Raw genomic sequence first — 18,593 nt, 5'->3', positions numbered from 1 at the left:
AGTCCAGCTTCTAAGTATTTCTTGCTATAGTCCACTATGCTATATTTTGTTTTATTATTTTTAAAAGAAATTCCTCTGATCTCACACTTGAAGGGCAGTTGAGAGTTTCTTTTCCTAGTGCCTTTAACAATTCAGAAACAGAACAGAATTTGTCAAGGACAGTTTCTCACTTTGGCACCAACTCCAGGCTGGGGCCCTTTACCAGTGTACTATCTTCGTGTCATCTGACCGAGGCAGCTGCTTTGCATGCCTTCTAGGGTTGGAGCTGGGTAAGTCTCAGTCAGAGACTTATAGCTTATGGTCCCATGTGACAAAACATTTTGCTAAAGATGCTATTTTCTCCTTTTCCCAGACTTTCCTCCCTTTCTGCAGCTGTTTCCCCTTCTTCTTGAGAATTGATAAAAATTCTGAAACTCTTATTTTTACAATTAGTCTCATGTGACCTTACTATTGACAATGACCCGGTTGCTTCTCCCAGCTACAACACAGTTGATAAGATGCCAGTGCTAAGAACAAAGATCACCACCTGACAGGGCCGGGAGCAATCTTTCTGTATTGGGTCCTGGCCTGGCACGCACCATATTCCACCCCTAGTAATGACACTAAGCACAAGGACAGGTCCCGTGTGCTGGGAGCCGACAACTGGCTAAATATGTAACCTAGGAGTTAGCATTCATTCACTTGCTCATCCATTTACACAGTAAATATTTTATTGAGAGCATATTATGTTCCAGGCATTGTATTTAGGCACAAATGACACCAGCAATTAACAGAAGCAGCCAGATTCTTGCCGGAGCTTACATTGTTTTGGATGGAAAAAGACATAAAATATACAAATATGTCAATGAGTGATAAGAGCTACAAATAAAGAATAAAAAAGGATGGTAAGAGTGATGAGAGAATGCAGTTAGCTCTTGAACTACACACATAAAGCCATTAGAATTATCCTATTTTACAGACGAAGATTTGAATAGTTTGCCCAAAGTCACTCAGTGTTAGAGCAGAATTTGCCATATTCTGATACTAACAGTAATAAATACAGCAACAGTGATTACTAGTCACCATCTATTAAGGTAGTTATACAATGGCATGAAGTAGTTATAAAACCCCATTTTATGAATGAAGAAACCAAGACTCAGAAAGGTTAAATAATTTCCTCAAGACTACAAGGTAATGGTGGAGAAAACCCAAACTGAATGGTTCAAATTCCTGATTTTTTCACCACACCTTGCCTCCTGGGTTGAGTTTGTTTTGTCAGAAATTCTTCCTACTAAACTAAAAGTTCCTTGAGGACAGGGATTGCCTCTCCATCATCTCCTGAAAGTTCCACAACATCTGGCATAGAAAGTGTTGAACTTCCTCCATCTGGACCAGCCACATTCCCCAAACAGAACTCTAAATACCCAAGAAATATGGCTGCCAATTCTAACATTCAGACCTCCTCAACCTCCCTTGGCAGTGAGTTGCAGTGTGTAATTAGTACTGCAGGCAATATTACCCTTGAACCCCAGAGTGCCAAATGACATTCAGAGTTCACAATGCAATGGCAACCTGCTAGCATTAGTCTAACCTCCCCAAAATACCCATTTTCCCAAGTGGACTTATGACCTGGACACACTTGTTTGCCTCTTTATTAGACTTGTGTTTGTCTAGGAATGAAAGGAATAAGCAAGTGGGATGCACATGCCTTGCATTTTAATGAGGGCCAGGATCCTTTGGAGCAAAGAGGGCATTGTGATGCATTTGAAGAGCATGCGGACTCTGGCCGCATCACCCCAAGTCCGGGCTAACAATGCTTTCCTCAACATTCCTTGGCGTTGGTCACAGCTGTGCTCTGCACTTGCATACACATCGTGGCTAGCCCATGGTGAATGATCAGATGGGGTGAAGGATGAATGATTTCTCTCCTTACTGTTGTTCAAGTTGCTTCATGGGAGGACAACACAGCTAAATGTAAACATTTTGGGAGCAAGTATAATTCTTTCTGGGTTAAGATTTAGTGAAGAGTGGAGAATTCTCAAAGTCAGGCAAACCTAGGTTCAAACTTCAGGGCTACTGTTCACTAGCTGGCTGTGTCTGGAAACAACTCAACAGACTTTTCTGCTCTCACTGAGCCTTCAGTTCTCAGCTCAGAGAAAGGCCTTCCTGACCCCATCCACACCCTTCACACACACACACATACACACATACATACACACACACACACACACACACACACACACACACACACACACACACACACGTCATTATTCTCTTTCTCCCCAATCTTTACGCCTTACAATACTTACTCTAACTGTAATAGAGAAGAACCTTCGTATTCTATCACAAGTTAATCACTAAAGGGATGTTGCCTATAAGCTTAAATTATAGATAATGGCCCATCTCTGGGAACCCTGCTTCCCAGGTAATGAGCATTAAGCTAAAATACCTTTGTTTAGCTCACAGGAAACATCCTGACCAGGTCCACCTGTGAATGACTACAGGGAGGAAGAAATGAACACATCCCCTCCGGAGGCTGATGGGAACCAGGAAGTGTTTGACTTTACTCCCTCCCCTTTTAGTAAAAAAGGAGCCTGGATTCTAATTCAGGCAAGTCAGTTCTTTGGGGCACGAGCTCGCCATCTTCCTGGTTGGCTGGCTTTCTGAATAAAGTCATTCTTCCTTGCCCCAGCAACTCGTCTCTCCATTATCGGCCTGTTGTGTGGCGAGCAGTGTGAGCTTAGACTCGGTAACAACTCCTGGCCTGTGTGCCTCTCCCACTAGACTGTAAACTCCATGAGATTAGAAACCAAGTCTATGCCTCTTCTCATTTATCCCCAGAGTCTGGCACAGTGCCTGGCACACAGAGACATTCAATTAATGTTGGTTCAATGAATTAACAAAGGAAGAAGATTGTGACGAGAGAGGAAGGGAAATGTAACCAGAGCGTGGAGGATTGAGACAGAGGAGAAAAGGGATGAGGCAACTGTCCTGCAGCTTTATTCTCTGTAAAATGGCAGCAGAGTTGCTGGAGGCTTCTCCCTCCACCTCCAAGGCTAGAGTTCTCAAGGATTTTCTAGATCCTAGAGGATGGCTAAGCCAACCCTAGGAAAATAATGCTACTTGCTTTGCTCCTGTTTCCATGCACCCCAGGCACGCTAGGAAATTGCAAAACCCTGCTGATAATGGCCATGCATGCTCATGCCACTTCACTTTTGCAAAGCAAAGTCTCTAGGAGTCTTGGCCATGTTTTTAATGACTACATATTGACTTAGCTCTTGAATGGTTTATACACAATATTGCAGATTTTTCCAGTCTTTTCAAGTCATCCAATTCCATCACTCTCAGGGAACAACGTTTATCTCCTAGTCTCCTCAAAAGATCAAGGCTATTCTAATATATTTAACAGGGTCTACATACAGATTTTATTCATAGTGACTCCATACACAAAATATGCTTTGGAGGGTGAGGAATACTGGTAAAAACTGATTTTTTTTCCTAGTTTTTGCCTAAGGATTAAATTATAGATTGAGGTGTTTCTGAGGACAATTGCCTGTCTTGTGCTATTTAAGAAGGTTATTCTCCAGCAGCCTGGCTATATTTTTAGTCAATTTGGAGCCACTGGGGGTGGATATTAGGGCTATAAATATCAGAGGTAATAGTAATAAGGGGTTTAAGGTCCAGTGAGCACTGGATGAACATCCTGTAACATCTCACAGCACGGCTTCCCAAGGCAAACACGGCCAACCAAGGACTAAAAGACACTTTCAGAACAAAGACATCTCTTACAAGCTCACCTCAGAGATATTATGGGTTTGGTCCCAGACCACTGCAATAAATCAAATACCACAATAAAGCAAGTCACGCAAATGTTTTAGTTTCCCAGTGCATATAAAAATGATGTTTACACTATCCTGTAGTCTGTTAAGTGTGCAATAGCATTGTGTCTAAAAATCAGTGCACATAACTTAATTTAAAAATACATTATTGCTAAAAAATGCTAACTGTTGTCTGAGCCATCAGCAAGTCGCAATCTTTTTGCAATAGTCACATCAAAGATCACTGATCACAGATCACATAACAAATATAATAACAATTAAAAAGTCTGGACTATTGCAAGAATCACCAAAATGTGACAGAGACACAAAGTGAGCCATTGCTGCTGGAGAAGTGGTGCCCGTTCACTTGTTCCATGCAGGGTTGCTACAAACATTTAGTCTGTAAAGAAAAACGGAAGACAGTATCTGCGAAGCACAGTGAAGCAAATAAATATGCCTGTATAAAGAAGCCAGACAAGCATCTTTCCGTGCTGAGATCTGACAAGTAGGGGCCGCTGTGCTCTCGGAGCTTCCTGCCTGAACTGTTCTGTCAATCAACCATGGCAGATGTTCCCAACTTTTCCAAACTCTTTATTTTACCCTTGCTTTGAAATAGTCATTTGAAATAAAAATAATAAATGCCTAGTGGACCACTAGGCAAATGCTCTTCCCGTTTTGTTTTTTTGTTTTTTTTGCTCTTCCCGTTTTTTTAGACATTGTCTCACTTAACCCCAGTAACAATCATACATATAGGAATTATTATCATCTGCAATTCACAAGGGTGGAAACTGAGATACAGAGAAATTAAGCAGTAGAGCTGGGGCTTAAGCATTGTGGCTCCAGAGCCTGGGTGCCTAACCACGACCCCATTCCTTCTGCCTCATCTTCGGGATGGACAGTATTTAATCAGAAATCAGTTTCTCCATTATTAAACCCATTTAGGATAAATGTAATTGACTATCAGCCTTAGGGTCAGCTGTAGTCAGAAGTTTTGGAATTCAACAGACCTTAGTTTGAACTCTAAGAGCTGTGAGAACTTACCCAGTTTTTTAAACTCTGTGGGCCTTCATGTTTTCATTCTAAAAATGGGAATATAGGTAACTCCTTCAAAGGGTGGGTTTGAGCAAGTGTAGGCAAACTTTGCTTGCAAGGGGCCAAATAATAAGTATTTCAGGTCTTGTGAGCCATACAACAATCTCCTATCACAGCTACACACTTGCTGTTGGAGCATGAAAGCAGCCACAAACTATACAGAAACAAACGAGGTGGCTGCGTTTCAACAAAATTTTATTTACAAGATAGGCAGTGACCAGATCTGGCCTGCAGGCTATAGTCCTCCGACCTCTGATTTTGAGGATTACATGAGATAATGCATGTGCTTTGCATGATCCCTGGAACACAAGTCATCAAAAACGGTAATAAAATTATGGTTTCAGCGTGAGATGACAGTGCTTTCAAGTTGGGTCCAAAAAATCCCAACCAAAATCAAGGAAATTTAACATTTTCAGGAACCTCTGAAGTCTTACTTGTGTAAACGTATAATTTTCATAACTTTTGAAATATTGACAAATTATCAACACTCTACCCCCAATATAACCTTATAGGTAGGGTTGCCAGAGACAATACTTTTTTTAGTATTTTCAATATCGGGGACATAATTATACTATAGAAGTATTTCTTGTTTATTTGCCATTGAAGTTAAACTGGAGCATCCTGGAGGTTTTACTGTTGTTGTGTATTTTGGTTCCCTTGCCCGTTTTTTCCTAAATCTGACGACCCTACCTACAGATCTCTGTGATTCCACAATTTGGGAACCACTGGTTTTATCACATAACAAGAATAGCCCAACACAAGCAACAGTTTGTTCTTTCAGGGAGGGAAAGAATTACATTCTTATGGAATTATCCCTAAGGTTCAAAACTAATAAGTCCCCTGGGTAGAAGCCACTGAAACACTATGAGACAACCAGCGCTCTGTGTTCACGGGTGCCAAGAACAAGCTTAGGTCACCCAAGGAAAAAGTGCAATAATCTTGCATTTGTTCCTGCTGATTAAAGTCAAGCAGCTTCCTGGAAATTGCTTGGCGCCCCTCATGTCACTATGTTGAATTAATATCTGAGCAGAATTAATGATGGAAAAACTCAATTATATCCAACACATCCAACGTTTCGCAGTTGGATTTGTCAGTAATCAAACCGTGTCCTGAGAAAGCCCATTTTGTCAGTAAACAAAGCTTCTGTGTGGAGAAGAAATATTCTGTGCACATAAACACAGTGCCTAAATTCCTGATAAATATTTGATAACGAGGACGTGGATGGAGTAGGTGCCTTCAGCCAATCAGAGATCTTCCAACAAGTAGGATTATAAAATCATTCTCAGGGGATTTAGGGGGGAAAAAAAACCCACGAAAAATCTGGCTCAGCATGCCACAAACGTGTCTTTCAAATTTTAAAGAAGGAAGATGACATTTGACATGTCCATGAAGGTGAAAAGCATTGTGTTTTCATTAAACTAGTGTGGTATTTAGTATCCAGAAGCCAATATCTGAGTTTCAGGTCTACCTCTTCCAAGCTTTGCAACTTTGAATAATTCACTTAGTCTCTCTGAGCCTCTGTTTCCTATCCCTAATGGGCATTGTTACAGAGATGTAAGAATGCCCATCTCTTAGGCTTTGATCAGGGTCAAAGGAGATCACGGTAATGAAAATATTTGCTGACTGAAACAGCAATATATCGTCAGCTGTCATTCCTAGGGACAACACCATAATCTCTGGTTACCAAAGAGCAAAATAATGTTGTATTGTTACCAGCTGAAGCCATGCTAAGGGGATTATGCTCTTATGAAATCTATATTAATTCAAATCTGTATTAAGCCATAAGAAAGTATCACAAACTGGATGGCTTAAATAACAGAAATGTACTGACTCTCAGTGCTGGAGGCTTAGATGTCCAAAATCAAGGTGTCAGAAGGGTTGGTTCCTTCTGAGGGCTGTGAGGGAGGGATCTGTTCCAGGCCCCTTTTCTTTGGCTTTGTAGATGGCCATCTTCTCTCTGTGTCTCTTCCCATCATCTTCTTCCATGTCTCTGTGTTGAATTTCCCCTTTTTATAAGGACACCAGTCCTATTGGATTAGGGCCCACCCTGATGACCTCACTCTACTTTGATTACCTCTGTAAAGACCCTATGATGGTTAATTGTTATGTGTCGATGTGTTTGGGCTAAGTGATGCCCCTATAGCTGCCAAAACATTTCTGGGGGTGTCTGCGGGGTGTTTCTGGAAGCGACTAGCATTTGAATTTATTGAGTAAAGAAGATCACCCTCGGGACTTCCCTGGTGGTCCAGTGGTAAACAATCCACCTTCCAATGCAGAGGATACGTGTTCCATCCCTGGTCAGGGAACTGAGATCCCACATGCCGCGGGGCAACTAAGCCTGCCCGCCACAACTATTGAGCTCACACACCTCAATGAGACAGCCCATGTGCCGCAAACTACAAGCCGCCACAACTAGAGAGAGAAAACCCGCACGCCACTAGAGAGAAGCCTGTGCACCACAACGAAGAGACTGTGCGCCGTAACAGAAGATCCCATGTGCCTCAACAAAGATCCCATGTGCCGCAACTAAGTCCCGACGCATCCAAAAAAATGAGGAAAGTAAATAAAATAAATAAATTTTTTTTAAAAATCACCCTTAACGAGGCTGGTGAGCACCATCCATCCCACTGAGGGCTTGAATCGAACAAAAAGATAGAGGAAGAGTGAATTTTCTCTCTTTGCTTGAGTTGGGACATCCATCTCCTTCTGCCCTCAGTATCAGTGCTCCTGATTCTCAAACCTTTGGACTCAGACTGGGACTTACACCACTAACCCCGCAATTCTTTCGACTCAAAGTGAATTACACCACCAGTTTTCCTGGTTCTCCAGCTTGAAGACAACACATCAATGGTCCTCTCAGCCTCCATACTCATGTGAGCCAATACATATATACATAGATATATGTATATAGTTGACCCTTGAACAACTCAAGGTTGGGTGCTGACCCTCAGAGCAGTCGAAAACCCGTGTATAACTTTATAGTCAGCCTTCTGTACCCACAGTTCCGCACCTATGGATTCAACCAGCTTCAGACTGAGTAGAAATGTAGTACATATTTATTGAAAAAAATCCATGTATAAGTGGACTCACACAGTTCAAACCTGTGCTGTTCAAGGGTCAAGTGTATATCCTATTGATCCTGTTTCTCTGGAGAACCCTGACTAATATGGAACTTATCTCCAAATAAGATCGCATTTAAAGGTATTGGGGGTTAGGACTTCAAGGAGTGGCAGATAGATACAAATCAACCCATGACAAGATCTTTCATTTATTTTGTTAAAAAGTCACCAAACTGATTCACAGTGTTTCCCAACCAAGGCCTGCTTCTCAGATGAAACATTTCACTCTACAGTGGAGACCTACCTGCTCCTTGAGTGTCTAAGAAGATGAATTATTTACTTTAGAATAAAGATCTAAGGCCATGGCCACATATCTCCTCCAGACACCAGAACATTAGGCAGTGTCTCTCTTTTCAGAGAATTCTCTTTATCCTGCAACATACATGTCATCACTTTTCCTTATATTTAGCTTGGAAACAAAAATTTGTCACCCTGATACAGTCACTGAAGTTTTTAGATTTCAAGCTCAATTCATTGTTCAAGAAATGTATTCACTTGTTATCTCTCACTTCTGCATCAAGCCCACAGATTGTTGATACATTTTCAAATCAGATACCTTCATGAAATTAGAGAATTAATAAGTGGAGACACACACACACACACATGCACATAATATCTCATATATAATAGATTTATATAACATAGAATAATAGTGAAGTTTTTAAAGTAAAATTAGACCTTTTTTAAACTCATGCTTTCTTAGCAACTCAATATCAGTTTTTGGTCAACTATCTTGCAATTTTAGAAAATGTAAATGTCCCATACAGATGGATATATGGGTACATGGATGTATGTCTCAGAGGGTCATCAAAGCATTATTTGTAACATCAAAAGATAGAAACAACCTGATGTCCACCAGAAGTTAGTTAAACAAAGCATGAGACAGCTACAGAATGGAACACAATTCACCACCCCCCAAAGACCACGTTTTTGAAAAATATATAATGACATGGGGTAACACACTTGGTATGTTTTAGTGAAAAGCAGGTTACAGAAGGATATGCATGATTCCAATTTTAAGACTACACGTGCATAAAAGAATATAGAAGGGATATTCACTGAAATGTTCACATGCTTATCTATAGGTGCTACGATTGTAGACAATTCTTTGTTTCTTCCTGGTACTTTCCTTAATTTAAACTTTTTCTACAAAATGCATGAATCACTTTAAAAATGAAAATATGACTTTTTCTAATAAATGGGAATTTCCTTCTGAAACGTTACTGCCTTACACATTGTACCATTCATACCACTGGCTGACTATTTTTCACAGATCTTAGTACTGGACTTCTAGGGGATAATAGGGGGAGATCAAATATTTATAAAAATAATTATGTACTTAGCACTTTAATGCAACCCATGGTGTTATAAAAAGGCCTTGATGAAAAAGTATATTCTCAATGAAGGATGCAGAATGCACAGAGGAGGAGTATTCCTGACATAGGAAACGGCCTAAGTAAACAAACAGGCAGCAAAATGCCAGGTTTCCTCCGGGAGTAACAAAAACTTCAGTATGAGTTGTTTGTAAGGTTTCTCACAGAATGCCAGGGCATGAGGCAGGAACATTAAGTCAAGGGATGGATGATCATAAAATTTATTGTTCAAACTAGGACCTTTTGAGAGTGAACGTTGAGTGCTCATAATAGCTACTAGGAGACACCAGGCATGCACTAGGATTATACAGGGAAACCGGGACGTAAGACTTCCCTACAAAGGGCTGGGTCACAGTGAGCCTTAAGTGCCAGCCTAAGTAAGATATTTGAACTTCATACACAGTCTTGGAATCCTGGGGTTGAAAGGAAATGTCAATGCCCTCCAGCTTGGCCACCCCATCCCTGCCTGTCCAAAATTTCCAAGCATATTTATTAAGCCTTTGTTTAAATATCTCTGTGACAAAGAATGCATTGCCTTGGAACAGCTCTGTTAGAAAATTCTTCATTGTATTGAGCTGAAATTTATCTCCCTGTATCTCCCACCCATTTGGCCCAGCACTGCCATCTCAGAGAGAAAAGCACAATACTAATCTCTCTTCCCATGGAGAGTGAAAGATGTAAAGACAGATACTATAGCTCTCTAGACTTTCTCCTTTGCAGGTTAAATGTCCTACAGACATCCTTCCTACAGCATCCCTGAAGTTTGTCACTATTTGCTTTTTTTTCTTTTTTGTGTGTGCGGTACGCGGGCCTCTGACTGCCGTGGCCTCTCCCGTTGCGGAGCACAGGCTCCTGACGTGCAGGCCCAGCGGCCATGGCTCACGGGCCCAGCCGCTCCGCGGTATGTGGGATCCTCCCGGACCGGGGCACGAACCTGTGTCCCCTGCATCGGCAGGCGGACTCTCAACCACTGCGCCACCAGGGAAGCCCTGTCACTATTTGCTTTGTGTCTCCTAATTAGCTTTTAAAATGTTCCTCTCTTGTCATCTCCCTGCTACCATCTTTGTTGGAGCCACCATCCCTTCCTGCTTATACTATAATAACTCCTCCTATGTCGTTTCTCTCCCTCTCTCTCTCTCTCTTTCTCTCTCTCTCATTGACCATCCCTCCAACGCTTTGTCCATATTGACCTTTCCAAAACACAAAACTGATTGTGACCCTGCTGTGCTTACGACCTTCAATGGCTCCCTGTTCTTCTCAGGATCGATTACGGCTTCAGAGCATGAAGTTCTATCCCCGACCACCACTCTAGTCTCATCTCCCTCATCCCCTCTCCTCTGTGTGTGTATCCCTTCTCTCAGTTCCTTGCACAGGACTTTTGCCCTATGGAAGTTACTGTCACCTGCACTTGGAACCCTCTTCCCTATACCACCTGCACCTTGATAACCCCTACTCAGCTTTTGGGTTTCAATTTAAACATCACTGCCTCCGGAAAGTCTACCCCAATTCCATTAAGTCTGGATTAAAAACCCCTTCTTAAGTGGTTCCTCAGGGACCTAAGCTTCCCCTATTATACAAGTAAAACATTTAATTAAAATCACCTGCTTATTCATCTAACACCTTTGCTATATTGTGAACTCTGAGAGCAGGTCTGCTCTTTTCAGCACTGTTGTCATAAGTGTCTAGCACAGTGATTGGCAAATAGTATGCACGTGTGTGTGCGTGTGTGTATGCGCACGTGTGTGTGTGTGTGTGTGTGTGTGTGTGTATATATATATGTATGTGCTCAAAAAATGTGTTAATGTGTAGCACCCAGAAACATGTACAATTGTTCTAAATGTGGTCTGCATAATACAGATTAGAAGGTCTATTGTTTTCCATGTGCTATACACCATACCTCTTTTAATAAAACCTAACATTATTTTATTTTATTTATTTATTTTTTTAAAGAAGATGTTGTGGGTAGGAGTTTATTAATGAATTAATTTATTTTTGCTGTGTTGCGTCTTCATTTCTGTGCGAGGGCTTTCTCTAGTTGTGGCAAGCGGGGGCCACTCTTCATCGCGGTGTGCGGGCCTCTCACTATCGCGGCCTCTCGTTGTGGAGCTCAGGCTCCAGACGTGCAGGCTCAGTAGTTGTGGCTCACGGGCCTAGTTGCTCCGCGGCATGTGGGATCTTCCCGGACCAGGGCTTGAACCCGTGTCCCCTGCATTAGCAGGCGGATTCTCAACCACTGCGCCACCAGAGAAGCCCCCTAACATTATTTTAGAAGAAACATCTCATGGTTGATTTATTGTCAGTTTAAATCCCTAAACCTTAACTACATGAAGCCACCACTTCTGTCTTTAACTTTCCCTCTTTTCTCTCTCTCTCTCTCTCTCTCTCTCTCTCTCTGTCACACACACCCAATAATTTGCAATTGATTTTTGGCAGCCATGCATGATATATTTTATATCTATTTTTGCACACTGCTTCTAAAAATAAAAAGTCAAAGTATGCTACAACTAATTGATAACTTCTGGACTCCTAATCCTTATGCCTTTTCTCTGAGCAAATGTGATCAGTGTGCTATGCCTTCATGGATGTTAAGAATATTGAATAAAACAGGAATGAAGATGGACCCCAGTAGCATACCATCCTAAAGACGTCCATCTGTCAATCAGCTATTCTTTAGTAAACGCATCCAGTCATTAATCCGGCCCACGTGCATGCTTCTAATCCAGAAGAATATCACAGGATCTGGGCCCTTCCTAAAACCAAGGTTTTTGAATTGATTAATGTTAAGTGAGTATAACCATGTTCCAGGTATTTTCACAAACTTTATTTTAGTCACCATTTCCAACACCTACTATCCTTTTTAATAGATGCTAAAACTATCATTCAGAGAGAAAGTCACACAACGAGCAAGTGCCAAAGCAGGGACATGAGCCCAAGTCCTGTGACTCCAAACTCAATACCACACATTACACTGAGATCCTCTAAAAGAGAGAATATGCATTATTGGACTTACGTGGGTTCCTATTAATCACCACCTACTCTCCCAAATATCTGTTGAATGAATGAATTCTTTTTTTTTTTTAAGATGTTGGGGGTAGGAGTTTATTAATTAATTTATTTATTTTTGCTGTGTTGGGTCTTCGTTTCTGTACGAGGGCTTTCTCTAGTTGTGGCGAGCGGGGGTCACTCTTCATCGCGTTGCGGAGGCCTCTCACTATCGCGGCCTCTCCTGTCGCGGAGCACAGGCTCCAGACGCGCAGGCTCAGTAGTTGTGGCGCACGGGCTTAGTTGCTCCGTGGCATGTGGGATCTTCCCAGACCAGGGCTCGAACCCGTGTCCCCTGCATTAGCAGGCAGATTCTCAACCACTAGGCCACCAGGGAAGCCCTGAATGAATTCTTTGATTCAAGATTCCTAACCCGAGGTTCATGACAACACAAGGGGTTCCAAGAGTAGGCTTGTACGAACCTCCTGAAAGTTTATGGAAAGTACCATGTTTGTATATTGTGCATTTTTTCTGAGGAGAGTAATGTACATTTGAGTCCCACGAGGACTGTGGCTCCAAACAAGAATAATCTGCAGTTTAAGTAACTCTCTTCATCATCATTCACCTCTGTCTAGAGTTTCAAATGCACAAATTTCTTTAGAAAATCAAACTGAATGTTTTCATCTGTAGCCTCCATCACTCTCTAGCAGCTCTTAGAGAGCTCACCTGTTGGTCCCTTCTGAGCCTTCCTTCTGGTATCAAAAGATGCCAGCTTGTATCTTTGATATCAGCTTATCAAAAGGCTCTCTTACAAGTCCACCTAGCTTGGTCTTCAACCTCTTCCTGGGCCAGGTACTATACTGAAAACGGTTCCCTCGCTTTCACAAAGCCAAAGCAAAATTGCAAACAGCTTTTTGTGCAGCTTTTCCCAGCCTTGGGCAAGGTTGGGATAGATGTGGACAGCAGTAGGAGAAAGCCACTGAGATGTGGATGGGAGAGGGAGCTGGTAGACCTGGAGAGTTGGGGGATTATCTTAAGTACCCGGAAAGTCTACACCCTTCTTCTGTTAAATAAGTGGAAGACTATACCTTTTCCTGATAATCAGGGTTGACTTTCATTCTTCATTCTTTACCATGTTGTATTATACATTGTATCTCTTTCATCTTATTCAATGCCTGGAGATCATAGTCATTGACAAGAATTGTACAAGAATTCCCACAAATTTACTGAGCATCCTCATTGGGTCCAGGCTATAGGCTCGAAGTATACTCAGACAAACAGAGCTGATGCCAGCCCTCGAGGAGTCTACAGACCAGTGGAGGACAGACAAGTAAATAGATACTTGCAAAAAAGAATGGTAAATGCTCTGATAGAAGGAACAGAGGAAGCTCTGGGAAAAAAGGGGAGAGCCACCCACCCATTCTGAAGGATGAGGGGCGGTCTCCAAGAGAAAGTGGCTCTCAGCTGAGTCCTTAGGGAAAAATAGAAGTTAGACCTAAGAGAAGGACAAAGAGGAAAGTCTTGTTTAGTAAATAGTTTGATATGCCTAAATTTGCATACAACATGCATAAAGTGTGTATTAAAATGTGCATAACATGTGTAGAGGGAGTGACTGATGAGAGATAAAAGGGAAGAGAAAGGCAAGTCCCAGAGAACCTGTGTACATCGACATTATTCTCAAAAGGAAAAAAATAGAAATCCACGGTAGACGTTTCAAAAAAGATCTGCATGATCATATTGCATTTTAGAAAGACCATTTGATACAGTATGGTGACAAGACAGGGGCCATGGGGATGGGTAGTAGTGGCCTCAAATGAGACTAACAGAAAGTTTTGACCAGAATCAAATTTGGGGTGGTACTGACTTACACTAAAACAGTGGAAGCTGAGCTGGAGACACAGGTATGTGTATGAAATGCATTAAGCAGGGAGAGCAGATAGGACTAGGTGTCATGAATGAAAGAGAGGAATGAGATTCTGTCATGTCTGGCTTGGACAATTAGGGATGCCATTTGAGCACTGGAGAATAGAAAAGGAGGAGCAGGCCTGGGAGAGAATGAGAGAAGACAAATTCAATTTGAACATGTTGATTTTAAGGTGCTCCATGGAGATGCACCTTAAAGTGGAGATGCTCTATAGAAAAGGTTGGTATTTAGGAGAAATATCTAGATAGGCTATAGATTTGTATGTAGTGGCTGAACCCATGGGGGTAGAAGAGGTTTCCTAGGGAGACTACTGGATGGAAAGGGAAGAGAGTCAAGGAACACAGGGGCACACCAATGCTGATGAAGGGAAGAACTTTAGAGGCGTTAAGTGAAACTCAGAAGGTCAGAGGAAAACCAGGGAAGTGTGGTATCAAAGAATCCAGGACAGAGTTTAATTAAAAAAAAGAAAGAAAGAAAGAGAGGGATGGTGTGGGGGATGGCCAACAGTTCAAAATGACACAGAGAAGACTTGGGGGAGGTTGAACACAACACACTCTCTGGCTTAGCTCCCAAGAGTTCTCTGGTGGCCCTGGCCAAGGTTTGTCTTCAGAAGGGAGGGTAGAAGCCATTGACTGTGGATGAGCAAGTTACTGGGTAGTGGGGGCATTGAGATGGTGAATGTCACCCACTCGTTCAAGAAGTTTGGTGGGGCAGACTTCCCTGGTGGCTCAGTGGTTAAGAATCCACCTGCCAAAGCAGGGGACACCGGTTCAAGCCCTGGTCCGGGAAGATCCCACATGCCGCAGAGCAACTATTGAGCCTGTGGTCTAGAGCCTGCGAACCACAACTACTGAAGCCCGCATCGCGGGCACCACGACGAAGAGTAGCCCCGGCTCGCTGCAACTAGAGAAATCCTGAGTGCAGCAACCAAGACCCAACACAGCCAAAAATTAAATAAATTTGTTTATTTAAATAAAAAACGTTTGGTGGGAAGGTAAAGGAGAAAAAAATTTTCAGCTAGAGAGGAAGTGCAGAAACTCAACAAACATCGATTGACTGAAGTGAGGAAGACGTCCTATTCCCAGCAGACCTGGCTGGGTGAAAAATTCATAAACAAATGCCAGAACCAGCTTCCCTCTCTGCGTCCTGCTGAGCGCTAGAAAGGCTTTTGTTTTCATTGCCTTTATCAGTGAGAAGCGGCTCGGTTCGGGGCTGAACCTGTTAAAATGAAACCAGAGTGTGTAGCAGGACAGCCATCGAAAGCCTTGGACCCACCGCTCGCACCTGAACGCCGGCTGCCCCTTCCGACCCTCCCCACCTGCCGTATTTGCCCTGCGAGATTTCCAAGTCCGGATCAGAAGCACCCCTGCTCAGCTGAGACTCCGGGTTCCCTCAACTCTTCTCCAAAACCGAGCCAGATTCATTTGAAAGTCAGCTTGTTCAAATAGTGAAGTACAAAGGGCCGAGGGGCTGGCTGTGCCGCCGCCGGCTGTGTGCACGCCGGGCAACACCTTCCCTTTGTGGAGCCCCCGAGGGGACCCGGCCATGTGGAACGGGCTCCCTCCATCTGCGAGATGTCTGTTGCCTTTGGAGTCAAGTGTGGGATCCCACAGCACATTACAGAAGCAGATGACTTTAAAAATCCCTATCCTCTCCGCAAAGCCCTGGTCCAACAGGTAATCCACCAAACGCCGAGCCCTCTCGCGGCCCCGGAGGACCGAGCTCCCCGAACCCCGAGACCCGCTGCGCCCAGGGGAGCTCCCACTTGGCACAGGTTCCAGCCGCGGTGACCGGAGACTCGTCCGCGGCCCCTCTCTGCAGGGACTACCGGCTGGGTTTCCAGAAACGAGATACATATTTACAAACCCAAACATTCCCTGGCAACCAAAGCTCGAAATGAGTTCCGCTCTGCATCTCGCGCGCCTGGAAATCGCTGCAGCTGAGTGCACGGGAACGCAGCCCAACGGGGACCGCTTTCCGGCACATCCGGAGGCCCTTTGCAAGGTTTCTAGGCTGACAGAACAGCAGCTGGGACCCGGGAGCCCAAGCAATGGAGGACGGGGAGAGGGAGGCGCCTACCGTACCCGCTCGGCGCGGCGGCTCATTGCTGCGGGCGTCTGGGCGCCTGCTCCGACCCGGGCGCTGCGGACGCGGCCTCTGCTGTGAGCTCTGCCCCGGGACGGCTGCCTCGGGCTGCTCTTGTTTGCACTGGGCCGTTTGCTTTTGGGATTTCTCCAATGCAGATGTAGTCAGGGGGCCGCTGTCCCGGGGGACAATGATTCCATTGGAAGCTGGCCTTTGACAAGACTCACACATGACCTTTGACTAAAATGGCTTTGGGGAAGGAAAGTGACCGGAGGCTGAAGACCGGGCATCCAGGGCAGCCGTCCTCATTCCCACCCCCAACAGTGCCAAGTTAATTTTTCATCCCGTAATCTTTCAAGGAGACTCTCAGCGAGGTTTGATTTGCCATTTCTCCCTCATTCTGCCGGATTCTTTATCCGGGGTTTCCGAAAGGATTTTGCTGCCGAAGTTTCCTGCCGTGTTGTTGATGAGTTCCCTGAATTAGCATTCCCAGGTTAAACGCGAGCAGTATGTTGTATAAATTCCTCTAACACTCTGGAAAATAATACCCCCATTTTTTCCCCTAAAGCATGCTACAATTGACAAAGGGCTTGTGACAATCATGCTGTCACTTGGCCTCCCAAACAATGCCAGGAAGACTCTCCTATTACTACCATTTTACACATAAAGAAAAAGAAGCTCCAGAAAAATAAGACATTTGCCCCATCACCCAACCAGAAAGTGAAATCTGAGTCTTCTCAATCACATCCTGTCCGCATCCACAAACCACCCACCTCCCTGCTGGGTGACCCACCCCAGTAACTTAATTATAACACGTAAGCACATGTCATAATGCATAATACACAGCAAGAGTAACTATAGAACATTTTAATGTTTGGATTATAAAAGCGTTAGAAAGTGTTTTAAAATAATAGCTGTTTTGGTTAAGGATATCCACAGATATCTTGAGTTCATGGACCACGTTTCTTTATGGTCTAATTTTTTCTCTTTACCAGCTGCTAAAAGAATGCTATAGGAACCAGACTGGCAACTCTGAGGTTCTGGTGCAAGTCTAGGGATTCCTGAGGCTGCTACGAGAGTCTGTCACTAGTCATGACCAGAGCCTTTTTCCCTCCTTTTTCTGGGTCCTTCCAGATGGCACAATGCTAAATAGAAGGGGAAGAGGCTGTGGGATTGTAAAGAAAGCCCCCGTGAACAAGGAGGCAGCCTCCCTGATTTTAGTGTGAAAAGGAGAGCTGTGATGGGGGTCTGCGGAGATGCTCCAGAGATGTCTGGTCTGGCCAATGGCATCACCCTCATTTTTTCGTGATACTCACACTCAGCCTGGCAGGACTGGAAGGAGTCAGCCAGGAGGAGAAGAGGAAGAAGCACATCACTGACTCATACAGCATCATGTCCAAAAGCTGTCCTGATGCCTTTGGCAAACTGAAAATAGTTCCTGCAGACAAGAGCGGAGGGTGTGGGAGGCTGTGTCTAGAGAGGAGGGTGTGGGTTTGGACTCTGACCAGCCTCCTGTGTCACCTGAGGGAATTTGGACTTCATCCTGCGGAGCCCAATGGGTTAATATAACTGGCTCCGGGTTACCAGCTCATAAGAAAAGGATGCAGGAGTCCTATGCTGTTCTACAACAAGAAGAATATATATATCAACCTGGCTTGGTGGTTATGGGCATTGGCTTCATCAGACAGATGCAGTTTCTTCTTCTTCCTAGCTACAAAAATGCGAGCGGGCTTCCCTGGTGGCGCAGTGGTTGAGAGTCCGCCTGCCGATGTAGGGGACACGGGTTCGTGCCCTGATCCGGGAAGATCCCACATGCCGCGGAGTGGCTGGGCCCGTGAGCCATGGCCAAAAAAAAAAAATGCGAGCAATATATTTAACCTCAGTAAGCCTCAGTTTTCTCAGCAGTGAAATGGGGATTATGGTACATGCTATGAGAATTAAATGAAATTATGTAGGTAAAACCCCTTGCCTTTCTTCTGACATACAGTCGTGCTCAGCAACAGGTAGCTACTGTTGTCTTTTAAAGTATTGATGCTTTAATGTGTGCAGCAGCTACCATGGAATAGGAACTCCCTTCCTTCCAGCTCATTCCCTTCTCCCCATTATACGTTTTTGGCTTTTGACTCATTAGAGTTTGTCCTTTATTCTTTCCACTTTGTTCCTCCTTCTCGACATTACTTCCTTCCTTTATGTCCCAGCCTAGACTTTAATGTCGGTTTCG

The 18,593-nt window shown here is 43.7% G+C and overlaps 1 protein-coding gene across 1 annotated transcript in view; it reads right to left on the bottom strand.

Moving 5' to 3' along the window:
- ENPP2 (ectonucleotide pyrophosphatase/phosphodiesterase 2) overlaps positions 1-16,636 on the bottom strand; it is a 107,799-nt gene extending 91,163 nt beyond the window's left edge. Inside the window, 2 exon segments of the mRNA XM_082674440.1 lie at positions 16,372-16,392; positions 16,394-16,636. Of these exon segments, the coding sequence (XP_082530566.1) occupies positions 16,372-16,392; positions 16,394-16,603 (231 nt within the window). The 5' untranslated portion in view covers positions 16,604-16,636.
- Between the last annotated feature and the right edge of the window lie 1,957 nt (positions 16,637-18,593).

Source organism: Grampus griseus (genome assembly GCF_964374135.1).
Source record: "Grampus griseus genome assembly, chromosome: 17".
Taxonomy (NCBI): domain Eukaryota; kingdom Metazoa; phylum Chordata; class Mammalia; order Artiodactyla; family Delphinidae; genus Grampus; species Grampus griseus.
Note: the sequence above shows the minus strand (reverse complement) of the source record. Positions and strands in the feature narration are given on the sequence as shown.